This window comes from Bubalus kerabau, chromosome 23 (assembly GCF_029407905.1).
Source record: "Bubalus kerabau isolate K-KA32 ecotype Philippines breed swamp buffalo chromosome 23, PCC_UOA_SB_1v2, whole genome shotgun sequence".
NCBI classification, from domain to species: domain Eukaryota; kingdom Metazoa; phylum Chordata; class Mammalia; order Artiodactyla; family Bovidae; genus Bubalus; species Bubalus kerabau.
This window is the reverse complement of record NC_073646.1, coordinates 39,145,007-39,158,527: the sequence shown is the minus strand read 5'-3', so window position 1 is coordinate 39,158,527 and position 13,521 is coordinate 39,145,007. Positions and strand designations below refer to the sequence as shown.

The 13,521-nt window shown below is 54.3% G+C and overlaps 2 protein-coding genes across 12 annotated transcripts in view; one reads left to right on the top strand and one right to left on the bottom strand.

Annotated features, from left to right (window-relative positions):
- Positions 1–2,477, top strand: part of CYTH3 (cytohesin 3) — a 66,117-nt gene extending 63,640 nt beyond the window's left edge. For both annotated transcript variants that reach the window (XM_055561208.1, XM_055561207.1), the window contains 4 exons: positions 7–83; positions 162–233; positions 312–466; positions 714–2,477. In XM_055561208.1, coding sequence (XP_055417183.1) covers positions 7–83; positions 162–233; positions 312–466; positions 714–786 — 377 coding nt within the window. In that variant the 3' untranslated portion in view covers positions 787–2,477. The remainder of the gene's footprint in view (positions 1–6; positions 84–161; positions 234–311; positions 467–713) is intronic.
- Positions 2,478–3,905: 1,428 nt separating this feature from the next.
- Positions 3,906–13,521, bottom strand: part of USP42 (ubiquitin specific peptidase 42) — a 45,036-nt gene continuing 35,420 nt past the window's right edge. For 9 of the 10 annotated variants that reach the window (XM_055561185.1, XM_055561188.1, XM_055561183.1 and 6 more), the window contains 6 exons: positions 12,780–13,496; positions 12,552–12,646; positions 9,497–10,966; positions 7,953–8,254; positions 5,721–5,764; positions 3,906–4,916 (listed from right to left, as the gene is read on the bottom strand). In XM_055561185.1, coding sequence (XP_055417160.1) covers positions 5,757–5,764; positions 7,953–8,254; positions 9,497–10,966; positions 12,552–12,646; positions 12,780–13,496 — 2,592 coding nt within the window. In that variant the 3' untranslated portion in view covers positions 3,906–4,916; positions 5,721–5,756. Of the gene's footprint in view, positions 4,917–5,720; positions 5,765–7,952; positions 8,255–8,301; positions 8,755–9,496; positions 10,967–12,551; positions 12,647–12,779; positions 13,497–13,521 lie in introns of those variants that run through there. The other variant, XM_055561190.1, reaches the window with a different exon arrangement.

Below are 13,521 nucleotides of genomic sequence, written 5' to 3'. Positions count from 1 at the left end.
TCTTAGGGGGGCGCGTGAAGACCTGGAAGCGGCGCTGGTTCATCCTCACCGACAACTGCCTCTATTACTTTGAATACACGACGGTAAGCGCAGGGCTGGCCTCCAGGTCGCGGGACCCTTGGCGGGTGCGGGGGAGGCTGGCTGAGCACTTTGTCCCGCAGGATAAGGAGCCCCGGGGGATCATCCCGCTGGAGAACCTGAGCATCAGGGAGGTGGAGGACCCACGGAAACCCGTAAGCTGGCTTCCCTGCCACCCGCCCTTCCCTCCCGCTCCCCCGGCGCCGGGTGACAGCCCTATCTGTCTCCACCAGAACTGTTTCGAGCTGTACAACCCCAGCCACAAAGGGCAGGTCATCAAAGCCTGTAAGACAGAGGCGGACGGCCGCGTAGTGGAGGGCAACCACGTGGTGTACCGCATCTCGGCGCCTAGCCCGGAGGAGAAGGAGGAGTGGATGAAGTCCATCAGGTGCGCCCGGGCCCACTGGGGCGGGGCCTGGGCTGTGGGGCGTGTCAGGGGGCGGGGCTTGTGCGCTTGGTAAGCCAGGAGGGGCGGACTCTAGTCTGTGGGCGTGTCAGGGGCGGGGCCTGCGTGGTGGGTGGGGCTGTTGACGTGCAGAGGAGCGGGGCCTGGGGCGAGGTTCGCTCTTGACGGGGCCTTGTGTGTAGGACTGCCCCTCCCATCCTAACCCAGTTTTTTTTACCCTCTCCCCCAGAGCGAGTATCAGCAGGGATCCTTTCTATGACATGTTGGCCACGAGGAAAAGGAGGATTGCTAATAAGAAATAGAGCTTTCCTGGTTTGAGCAGCAGGTAAAAGTAAACTGAAACCCCACAGCAGAGTGACTGGGGGCTCCCCGCGACACCCTGGACCACCCCGACGGCCTGCCCTGTCTCCTCCGGGACAGCAGCTCCTGCTGATCTCAAGAGGCCTCACATCACCCCTTCCCGCCGCCGCCCTCCCGGCTCCGAGGACATCCTTCTGAAAGTCCCGGCCTGCAGCTGCGTCTGGTGGTCCAGCCTTGAATATCCGCGGGGCAGACAAGGGGCCCCACGTGCTCTTTGGTGGCAGTGGCGGTGTTGGCCGTTCTGGAAGCCGCTGTTTTGTGTCATAACAGGAAAGGAAAAGCTACCACTTTTTTATTGAGTTTTTTTCTCAGATATATAGGATTATAGCTTTTATACGCCTTTTTATATTCTGAAATTATAATGAAAGATACTTTCTAACAGTAGTATTTTTAGAATGGCAGCTATAAATTTAACTTCTGGACACACGTATATACTGTGCACTGAGAACAAGTTACATATACACACATGCAGCAACTGGGGAGTTGGGTGCCGTGCTCAAGGGGAACCCGAGGGCGCCCCCTGGTGGAGGGAGACGCCATGTCCTTGAGGACACGCACTGGGCAGGGTAGGGCTCCAGGGGTCCAGTCTTGTGAGTCATCCAGCTCAGTCTTCGTGGCCCCACAGATAACTTTTCTAAAGACACAAATCATAAATTTTGGTTTGGGGTGTTTATCCTGTAACTGCTGAATCCCAGGACGGACAGTGTATGTATTGAACCACATGAAACTGCTCACATTTGACCCGTTTCTGATACCCACAAACAGCAGTGTCACGTGGTCCAACCAAACACATGGTTCAGGCCAGCTGTGACCCTTGTCTTCACTACTTAGGGCCTGTTGGCCAAACGAATACTTATAATGATCAGATATGTTAATGTAATGTGTAGACATATAAGGAACTAGAGATAATCTTCCGCCGTGTTTTGAGAGATTTGATCTATTACAGGAAGGGGAAGAGCAGGCTGGGGGATGAAGGTGTATAGCACTTAGGCTTTTCTGTAAATAGTTTAAAACCCCAAATATGCACTGGTGGTCAGACTGGAGAAGATCCCTGACCAGGAGGTTGTCAGGTGCCGCTGGCTGAAGGAGAGGTGCTCAAGCATGCGGTGAGGAGCTGGGCCCATCACGCCGCAGAGATGGCCCAAGGGTGCACAGGTGGGGCATTCAGGGCCGGGCCAGTGACATGCCTTTTAAGTTTTATTTCCACCACCAGGACCCCCCCCCCACATTATATGTAGGACCCCCTTGCCCACATGGGCTGTTTGGGTGGAGGGTCCCTTTCCTGGGGGACCTCTTTCCCTGCCCCACTGCGAAGACACCCACCTTGTTCAGTCTGTACACCTGGAGGTCATCACCTCTCCTGTGCAAAGGCCAAGTTCAAGACAGACCACCTCAGCCTATGCATGGAGAGGTGAAACAGAAAACGTTTCCTGGGAGTTGCCTCGATGCTGAGACGGAATGGCTGTTGGCTCCCAGCCTCGTGCAGCTTAAAGTCACACTAGACTGCAAAGGGGGCCACGCCCAGGACCCCCTACCAGGCATCAAACTGACTTTTTTGGTTCATTCCCAAGTATTTAGGCTTTGCTACTGTACCGATAACTCAGATTCAAACCTCTAGTTCTGAGAAAGGCAAGTCAGCATTCTTGAAATGCCTGACTGGCATATATGCAACTCTGGCCCCAGTCTTCCATGAAAAGACGCTGCCCAGACCACCCGACCAAACACTGCTGACAACAACAGGCAGCGCCCTCCCCTCGGGCCAGCCACGCTCCTGGGCTGCCTGGGGTGCCGGCTCCATCAGTATTTTGTGTGGGACATCCGATCTCTCTCTCCTTTGTTTGATCCAGGTAGGACCCTGGGGATACAGGACTTTGTCTTTTGGGTTTGCATCAGGGTGGGGTTGAGAGAAGTGAGCAGGAAACTTCTGTAAGAAATTTTCTCTGACCACTTGTGAAGGAGCCTCACCGGACGGCTGTTTGCCCAGAATGATGCAGAAGGCCGTGGTGCTCAGGATCTGTCCCTTGCCCTAGGAGTGTTACGTGAAGTCATGGAATTCCAGGTTTTGTTGTGTCAGTATTAACCTGACAGGCTTAAGGTGTCCTCCCCCACTAAGCCCTCAGATGGCCTGGTCCAGAAGCCCCGCTGGGTCAGGGCTGTGCGGGGACAGGTCTGTGACTGGCGGGCCTGGTTGCCTGGATCTCAGTGTGATCCTGTTCGCCCCCCTGCCACCCTCCCGTCTGCACTCAGTGCTTGAATTACTCGCCTTGTCCCAACTCTGGCCAAAGAGCTTCCCTCCAGTGACAGAGGGCTGGAGGCAGGGAAGGTGTGCTGGGTGGGGAGGCATGGCTTCCACAGCCCCACTCGCCCCCATTGACATGTGGGGTTTAAGTGGACAGCCCTGGGCCCAGACAGGCAGGTGTCCTCAGGATCACAACATCCTTGAGCAGTTTAATGTGGTACCAAACGAAGTCCAAATAGGAGCTATTTATAGATGAAGCAGCATTTAATGCTGCATATAAAGCAATGCATATTTTTCAAGCTAAAATGCATATATCTACATAGATGTGCTTTGCTGAGAAGTTAGGTCTGTTGTAGACCAGAAACCACACATTGTGATTTCTCGTTTTATTTTTTCTTAGAAAACATTTCTATTTACGGTAAATAGTTAATATGTAAATAATGTACATATATGTTGACTTCTGGAGTGTTTGTTACAATGTATATACTCCTACAACGTGCATGAAGAAATATCCTTTATCTATTGATAATTTTGTTGTAAAGTGAATGGTAAGCCTGGAGAGTGTATGGCTGTCAAATGACAAATACTGTGTTCATTAAATAAAAACACATTGTTAAAATAAGATTGCTTACAGCTGGGTTCTTTAAAACGGGGGGATTGTTGGGTGAAGCAGCCCACGCCGGACTCGCTCTCACCAGCGGGGCTGAGAGCCCATGGCTGGAGCTTTAGAAGTTTTAAGAAAGTAAATGCAGAGAAAGAAGTCTGTGCGAAGTGTCTGCAAGCAAATGCGGAAACAGCAGTAAAAAAATAAGACACAAAAGGTTTAATTTGCTGCCATTTATATACTATATAAATTTTACATGCTGTATATTTACAGTGGGGCAAGTGCTTTTTTAATCTTTAAAAAAACAAAGATCAAACTTTAGACATCTCTGAACAACACAAACTGTATAAACCATACAGATTATTCAGATACAAACTGTATTAAATACAGTTTTCCCCACTCCGTCTCCTGATGCAGGACCAGTGAATTATAAGTGTATCACAGTTTGATAGCATATCCATATTAAAAATAAAATCACAGTATGATTTTGTCTGTAACTAGAAACTTTAAGGGACCAAGCTGACAACTCAGACTCCAATATCATAGTCAAGACAAGAGACACTGTATAAAAATGTTATGTAATAAAAACATACTGTAGGCCTTACAAATAATGTTTGGATTATACATTCATAATGTAAATACTCATCATAACTGGTAAATTGATTGGAATAGTTCCACAAAGTTCAAAAACAGAACTTGTCTATAAAATACATCTTCAAATCTTGAATACAACTAAAATATGAAGCAAATTAGTTTCTAGTATCAGACATTACAGAAAACAGGCTGCTCTCAAAAGTCTAGTCGAGAGCTTGTGAATCTTTAAATACGTCTTTAAATTAAATATACACGCTGTCAGTTTGTACTTTTAATAATTCCATGGTTTCCCGGTTGGTCTTGCACCGGATGTCTAACTTGGAGGAGCATTGCATGGAATACGAGTGATCAACCTGAGTCTGTGATTAAGCAGCATTTGAGATGTTCTAGTCCAGGGCGTTATTTTCAATGTGATTTATATACACAGTATTTTACAATGGTCAGCAGTTGTAGAAAGTGTTCATCCGTTTGGAATAAGGGTAATTAAGAAAAGGTAAAAACTAAAAAAAAAAGTCCTCCATGGTAAAATCTGTACAGTATTTACTAAAGAAGCACCACGCAGATTTGAACAAAGTTATTTTCTCTATTTATAATTTAAGCTGGGTTGGGGATGGCTTCTGTTGAACACGGTGAATCTGAAAGACAAGAGGCAGCCGCGTCAGTGGTCCAGAGGCAGGAAGTGGAACCCAGGGCCTGGTGAGCCCAGGTGGGCTGTCTCTTTTCCATTCACGTCCCCCCGGCCCTCTGCAGGTGCCCCAGGTCTCTAGGAAAGCCCCCTGGCCTCCCTGCGGGCAGTAGCTGGGAGGCCAGCGGGGAGGGCGCCCCCTGCTGGGCACTCGGAGCCGCAGCCCTAGGAAGAAAGTCTGCGAATTCTTTAACGGGGCTCAGGGCTTTCCCCTTGAGGACTCGCTAAGTGTTCACTGACCGCACGGTGGTCCTCTGTAGACAGTTCACTCAAGCCTCACCTCGCTGAGAAGTCACACATTTGGACGAAAGTCCCTCCCCATCCCCCATGACCACTCCCCACCCCCACCCCCACCAGGGCCACTGAGCACCAGGCCTGGAGATGATGCTAGAGGCTTTGATTTGCTGTAAAAAAAGCACCCAAACCTCATTCAGATCAAGCCAAGCCCTTCCTGTCTGAAACAAGTGCAGGGTGGGGAGGAGCGGGGTGCCCAAAGCTCAAGGACAGGGGTCTTGGGAAGGGCCCCCTCCCTCAGGCCCTCAGGTAGGGCTGTGTGAAATGACTTCTCCATCTTTCAAATGACTTAAGCTTCTGACCTGCCCTCGTTTTCTACAGCGAGGAGAACGTGTCTAAGAGCCTGAACCTCACCCCCCTCAAGGGCTGACTCCCCACCTGCTCCCCTGCAGCCCCAAGCTCGCCCCTCAGCGGCTCCACAGACGGTCAGGACAAACATGCAGAGAGGAAAAGAGCTCACCATAACTAGTGAAGTTTTTGTTTTGAGGCCAAGTTTTCAATCACCTAGAAAGCAAAGGTTAGGAAACATTTTAATGATGTTTTTGCAAAAATTTTAGTGCCCGTGCTCTGTGCGTATCACATCATTAACTTAGAAGCAGTTCTCAAACAGTTTGTTGCCTGCAGTCAGTCCTACACGAGCTGTGCTTCCAAGGGTTTCAATGAAAACACGCTTCTACGTGGTGACTGAGGACCACGTCCCCGTGGGAACAGCCCAATCCGACCCCAGCAAACCAATCAGCATTTCAACGTTGGGTCAAAGATCTCCAGAGCCTGATGATGCCACAGAGCAGGAGTCTGGAGGAAAGGAGAGTGGTCAAGGCGCCAGCACAGGCAGGCAGGCAAAGAGGTCCGTCCTCTGAAAGCTGACAGGGTGCTGGGCCTGGGCCCTCGGGGGTGGCCCTTGCCGGGAGGTCAGGACAGTATGGGCGTCCGAGTGTCATCAGATGCCATCAGATCGAGGATGGGAAAGGGTCTCCCTGCCTGCAGCCCCTGGAGACCTGCCTGTGGGCCACCACAGGTCCACTACCGGGCTTCGCGTGCCACCTACTGTCCCATGAGCCAGCTCTGTGGGTGAGCCACGCCCATGGTGGGCTGGCGGCCTCTGGCTGTGGTCCTCACCACAGACCTGCAGCCTGAAGGGGAAGATTCAGGCAGACAGGCAGAATTCCCGAGGACCTGCCTGTACCACTTCACCCCATGCAGTCAGAAGGGACTCATCTCACCCAGCCCCTGCCCCAAACCACGGAAATGTTCGTGGAAACCAAGGTGGAAAGGCACATTGTTGCCATCTTAACAAACAGAGCAAAAGACACGTAGCTTCCCTTTCCTAACGGCCCCACGAGTCTTCTCATTTGCTCCAAGCACCCCCGGCAGCCACCCCACCTCTCATGATCTCTGCTTCTCCCAAACGCCAGTGCGCTGTGTGGCCATCTGTCCCTCTTCCACTAACCATCACGTGACTGTGGGCCATGGGAGGGCGTCCTCCCCGAACCAGCATGACTCCTCCCTGGGTCCAGGACACGGTAGAGAACCCATGGCCTCTGGGGCTCCCGGACGGCAGGCAGGGTCACAAGGGGGCACCTCGGGGGTTGGGGTGGGTGGGGGGTCAGCATGGAAGGCCCAGGCCGGGCTCCGCCAGCTCCTCAGGGCCACGGACGGGGGCTGGGCTACAGCGCAGCTTTACTGACACATCAATTTCACAAAATTTTCATGTGAAATGAAACAGTCGTCTTTGGATTCTTCCAACCATTTAAAGGAGAAGGCAATGGCACCCCACTCCAGTACTCTTGCCTGGAAAATCCCATGGGCAGAGTAGCCTGGTGGGCTGCAGTCCATGGGGTCGCGAAATGTCAGACACGACTGAGAACTTCACTTTCACTTTTCACTTCCATGCATTAGAGAAGGAAATGGCAACCCACCCCAGTGTTCTTGCCTGGAGAATCCCAGGGACGGGGGAGCCTGGTGGGCGGCCGTCTATGGGGTCGCACAGAGTTGGACCCGACTGAAGTGACTTAACAGCAGCAGCAACCATTTAAAAACGTCCAATCCTTCCCAACCGGCAGGCCACGTGAAGGCGGCGCCCCGCCCTCGGCCCGGACCCCTGCAAGGCTCAGCACTCCTAGGGTCGAAGGTCAGGGGAACAGCTGAGAAAGCCAGAAGGGGTGCGTCCCGAGCGGTCAGAGCAGGAGAGGCTAGGAAGTTACAAGTGGGCCAAGCCCTGCAGGGCAGACAAGAATCCCAGCGCCTGGCAGCCTGCGGTCACCCGGGAACCCCACCGGGAGCCGGCGCCCAAGACCCGGGCCCGAGGCGTGCTGCCTGCGCACCGGTCACCAGACTTCCAGGGTCTCCTCACAACGGGCAGAGGTTCAGGACCCGGGAGAGAAAGAAGGTACCACAATACTTCTGTCGAACATGGCGTATGAACAGTTCTGTCCCCAGACGCCCAGAGCCACACACTGCGCAGGCTCCTGGCTCTACCTCGCTCAGCTTTCCCACCAGCCTCGAGGCGCCGCGCGGAGGCCTCGCGAGAGCCGGGTGAGGACGTGAGGCGGGGCTCAGCGAGACTGACAGCTGCTCCGCCCTGTGAGGCTCCTCCCCCGAGAGACCGCCTCCTCCCCAAGAGAAGGGCGCCTACGGCCCCCACTCCCAGCGCGCCCCTCACCGCGGCCGCTCTCCCAGCGCGCCCCCTTACCCTGGCCGCACTCGGACAGACGACACCTGACCTCCCGGCTCTCCATCCTGAAGTGTTTGGTTTTCTCACAGAAGGGTGCCGCGCCCTCCAGCGGCAGGCCGTCTGCTAGGGGGAAGGCGCCCTCGGCTCTCCGGAAATGGTCCACAGTCTCACAGCTGGCTGCCTTGGGCAAGCGTGGTTCTGAATCTCGCCCAAAGTCCTCTGATTTCCTCGAGTGTCTCTTCTTTTTCTTCTTCTTCTTCTTGTGTCTGTGGAGGTCAGCGTCAGAGTGCGCTACGGAAAGGTCTGAATCCTGCTGATGCCTGTCGAAGACAAAGCCAGGACTAGGACCACCAGGAAAGCAAACCGCCCCAAGGAGAACTGGTCCTCTCTGACTCACACCCCCTTCTGTGGACCCTCACTACGCACACACAAGTGAAACTCTTTCCTAATTAAACATGCGGTTTTCACTGTAATAATTTAAGTCCAGGGTCATAAACTCACCAGTTTCAACCTGTCCCCACCGCAGCCTTCAACTTTGGGGAGAAGAGCTCTGGCCAAAACACCAGAGGAAGGAAGGACTCCACCAACTTATCCTGAAACTAGTTAGTGGCTGAAGGAAAAAGTATCTTTGCTGGGTGTGTCAGGCACACAGAAGGAAGGAGGTTTGATTTCCTTTTCCTTCAAGTAACCACTCTTCACCTGTGGCTTCTGGTAACCTCTTCCCAGGGTTTCGATCTTAAGAGACACCAGTGTATAGTAACTGTGCTCAGTCCTGTCGTCACGGAGAAGTCATTTTCCAGAAAACTGCTGACCAATTTAGCTTTTAAAAAATAAAAGAACAAACTTCCCAATGAGATTTCAAACTGAGAAATGGAGAAATGGAAACTCAGTTTGAAATCTCACTGGACAGTTTGTTGGAAATTATCAACAGACATAGAACTATAACTACATCTGTGAATAAATAGGTTAACAGTCAGTCCTAAAGAAAATCAACCCTGAATATTCTGTGGAAAGACTGATACTAAAGCTGTAGCTCCAATACTCTGGCCACCTGATGTGAGGAGCAGACTCATTGGAAAAGACCCTGATGCTGGGAAAGATTGAGGAGGGCAGGAGGAGGAGGAGACGACAGAGGATGAGATGGCTGAATGGCATCACAGACTCAATGGACATGGGCTTGAGCAAACTCTGGGAGATGGTGAAGGACAGGGAAGCCTGGCGTGCTGCAGTCCATGGGGTCGCAAAGAGTCGGACACAACTGAGCAACTAACCACCACCACCACTGTGAAGTCGGAGAATCCCAAGCTTTACCTCCCGAATGCTGCACGTGTACTCAGTTACAAAGCACCAACTGAACGCAGCAACATTTTGAAAGACCAAGTTTTTAGGCGTTTTATAAAACCACGTAATAAGATACAGCTTAAAACAGAGCTAAGGTTTAGGAATCGATAAAAACAGGGCAATCCCAAACCCACCGAGATGAAAGCTACGCACGACACAGCCCTCCCCCATCCCCAGGCTGGGTGTGGAGGGCGCGCCCCCCACGCACAGCCGCCCCTCACCTGGAGTCTCGGTCCCGGTGTTTGTCTTTGGATTTCTTCTTCTTCTTCGACTTTTTGTGCTTCTTCACTTTGGGCTCCTCTACAGGGTCCTTCTGTAAGCTTCTCCAGGCTTTCTTTTCTACGTGCCTCTCATTCTCGAGGCTATCGTATCTCCGTTTCCGTGACTTAATGTTGTCGTGTTCGTGAAACCGAGCGGCCAGGTCGCAGCTGCCATCTTCAGCCCCGAAGCTGAGCCTGTCGTGGGTGTACTTGGCGGCGGGGTGTGGAGGGGGCGCGTGGGCCATGCCCGCCCGGGGGCTGCTGAAGCGGTGCCGGTCCCTCTCTTTGGCCACCAGCTCGTAGCCCTTGCGGCCTCTGTAGTGGTCCTTGTAAGGCCGGCCACCATAGGGCCCGGCCCGCTCGTACTCGCGCTCGGCGTGGAAGGGCCGCCAGTCCCGGGGCTCCCGGCTGGGATACAGGGGGGACCTGTCGTGATGGTACCGGCAGCGCTCCCAGCGCAGCCTGTCCGGGTAGTACTTCTCCCGGGTCCAGGCGTGCTCGCCCTCGGGGTGGTGGTAGCGGCCCCACTCCTGGTCCGGGGCGCCTCTGCTCCGGGAGTGGTGGTGGCCTGACCTGGCCAGGGAGCTGGGGCAGGGGGGCTGCGGGGCCAGGGTGCAGGGCTCCGGCCGGGGCCGCTCAGGCCGCGGCCGCTCGTGCTCCCGGTGGGGCCGCTTCCGCCGATGCTGCACCTCGGTCCTGTTCCGGCTCTCCCGTGCATGCTCGCCACTGGACGAGCGGTCCCTTCGGCTGCGGTAATGTCCTCGGTCGACCTTTCTGAGGCTGCTGACCTTCTCCTGGACCAGACATGGCTCCGAGGCCTTCTGCCCGGCCTTACTGTCTTCCCCTCTCTCAATGCTGCTGCGCTCTGGGGGCCCCTCAGGACGGTTTTCTGTGATCGTGTCTAGCTGCGGAGAGGGCGCCTCATCTGTGGACACCCCCGTGCTCTTAGCAGAACCCTCCGCATCCGAGCCTCTGTCCCGACCGCTGTGACCCAAGGGCTCGGGCTCACGGTCGCCCTCGGAAGGCACAGAGGGACCCGGGCTCAGCCTCCCTGCGGCTTCCGCGGCCACCGGGTCCTGGGGCCGCTCTGGTAACGTCCCTCCCACGTCCGGGGACGGTTTGCTCTGATCGTCTGTTAAACTCCCAGGGTCACAGGGTGCCAAAAGCTGATCGTCCCCGAGGGCGTCCTTGTCGGGGTTACAAAAGGTGCTGACACTCGGCACAGCCTCCTCGGGTTCTGCCGAAACACGTTCAGAGACGACTTCTTTGGTAGGTTTGATGCTGGGGTCCGAGGGCGGCGAAGCCTTCTTGAATTTGCTGCTGAGATTCGAGACAGACTCCAGGTTGTCCTGGGCGTCGCCGGGAGGGGAGCAGCTGGCCTCCAGCTCCGCCTCCGGATGCTCCAGAGGCCTCTCCTCCGAGCCAGGTGTCCTGCAGCCCCGCAGAGACAGAGAAGGACAGGGGTCATTTACTCATTTGCTCTCTGGGTTTTTGTCAATGGGCTACAGGGACAGATAAACACTTCATTCATTTACTGAATATTTTATGGCTTTACTGTTATCTGGCTGAAACCTAAAACTGGGCTTATCATTTTTGGAAACTTCACGTTTTCTCACTGTACATAAATGTAAAAATTTCTATCAAGCCTACTTCATTTTTCAGTAATAACTCTGCAATTCTAAGTGCCTCTGGTTTTCAGATATTTTTCTAATTCTTCTCAGTAACTAAGTCCAGACCATCAAAAAAGTCAAATAATGACAGGGCGCTTACTTTTTCTCTGGATCCCTTTTCTCCGAATTTTCCTGGAGCCTCAGAGGCAGAGTAGTTACCTCCCAACAGAGCCAAGAGCTCCCTGAATTACCAACAAACTGTGAGGAATCACTGCTGCAGTTAACGAATTCTGCCATGCTTTTGATGGACTCCTCAAGTTAAGGAAAGCTGCCAGAAAACAAGAAAAACCCTAAAGCGGGCCCCCTTTTTGGTCTGGGAGAGAGAAGACACGCGAGGTCACTACAGAGGCTCAAAGTCGCACGTGCAGCTGGAGTGCGCATGGCTGGGGCGCACGTGGCTGGGGTGTGACCGTCACAGGTCATCTGCCATGCTGCTCGCGCACGTTCCATCTTGAAGACAAGCTGAACCAGATGAGGGGGGAGACGAGGACAGCCGTGGTGCCAGGGACTGAGTGCTCAGGCTGCCCCCTCTTTAGGCTCGACTGGGAACATTCCTGACTGGGATCCTTGCTAAGGGCATGTCCCCCGCAAGGGCCCTTCTGACATGGGGTGCATGGGGGTTGTCCCTGTGATTGGGGAGACCACAGCACCAGTAGGGAGGGGCTGAGGCAGGCAGTTCTGCAGAACAAGCCAGGTGCCCATGGCCTGAGGTCCACGTGGAGAAAACCTCAGCTCTGTTACTGGCCGCTTCACAGACACCCCCAGGTGTCCAGCTAAAGACAGTCACACCTTGGCCGAGAGCTGTCCTCCACGACGCCATCACGGCACTGACATGAGGTGACGTGACCTGACCTCTGTGAGGTGCCAGCTCCCAGGCTGTCCATCTGGTGATCGCGGCCGCCGCCTCACGGCCCTGCCTTGACTCCCATCATGTTATTTACGCTGAGGTCAAGACACTGACGTGTGTTTTTTAGGCATGGAGCCACACCACACTGACCCTTAATTTAATCTCAGAGCTCTAGAGAGAGCATAACAAAGCCTTTGCTCCTGGACAGAGCAAGACTCCCTGCCCAGCCCTTCTGCACACCCTCGGGTGCCTGTTGGGGGTGCTGAGTGGGACATGCTGGCTGGTCAGACATGTACCGACAACGCCCCAGCACGGGGGAGGCTCTGCGGGAGAGGAGGTGCACGCTGGACTAACAGGCCCCGATAACTGTTTACTTGACTTTCCCGCCAGGAAAATCAACGAGTTCTACAGATGATTATTCAAGAAGGCTCATCCCAGGCCTTCTGTGAGCGGATGCACCCTGGTCCCGCATCCTGCTGCCCTGGGACAGCCGTCTTACCTAGTCTCCTCTGCTGAGCCTTTGGCTTTGCTGCTGAGTTTGAAGGTCTCTAAGATTTTGTCTTCTGGAAGAGGTGGCAAAGGAGCAGGTATCAACTAGGATAAAAAAAAAAAAGACGTTTTTCAGCGGTGAGTGCCACGCCTGTGCCTCCTGAAACCCAGCCATGTGACCCGCTGGACATGAGGGCAGAAGGGAAGCCCACCTGCCCGCCACCCCACAGCCGCTCACCTTCCCAGGGAGGCCGTTTGCCTTGGGAAAGGGGTGTTCTGAGTGCAGCGCGGGCTGGCCTGGGCAAGGGGCCCTGTCCGAGGGCAGGCCGTTTTCCGTCAGGTCGCTGTCTGGACCAGTAGCACCATTTAGAGCCACGGGCTCTCGGAGCTCGTGCGGGGAGGCGTCGCCGTCTTCGGCGTCCGGAGTAGGGGAGCACGCGCTCTCGGTCAGCCCGCGGCCGTTCTCCTGGCCGAGGCCCTTGGCCTCCTCGTCAGACTCCTCGGAGGACTCGGCGCCGTAGGGGACCAGCACGCCAGCGCTCAACCTGGGCCTGCCGTTCATCATGGGCCTGGAGCAGGCCTCCCTCGGGGCCATCTGCTTTGGGACCTTACTAGAGGCGGGCGGCGTGGGGGCACTCGAGGTAGACTGTATTGCAGAAGAAGTGGTAATGGTAGAAGAGGGGGCGGGCTTGTTGGGGTGCTCCAAAGAATTGCTGTGAAGGTTAGACTGAGACTGACCTTGGCGCACAGGTAACTTGTTGTGAATACTGATCGTGATTTTCTGTTTCTTGGGGTGTTCTGGAATAACTGAGGGCCTGTTAACTGACCAGTTCTGAACAGACGGGGAGGCGCTCACAGGACCAGTCCTGCTGACGCTGGAGTTCCCACTGGGGCCTGACATGGGGCTGCTCGGCGTCTCCTTCAGTGGTCCCGTCCCGTTCAGGTGAGGGGGGTTCTGGGGACAAGCAGACCACAGTCAG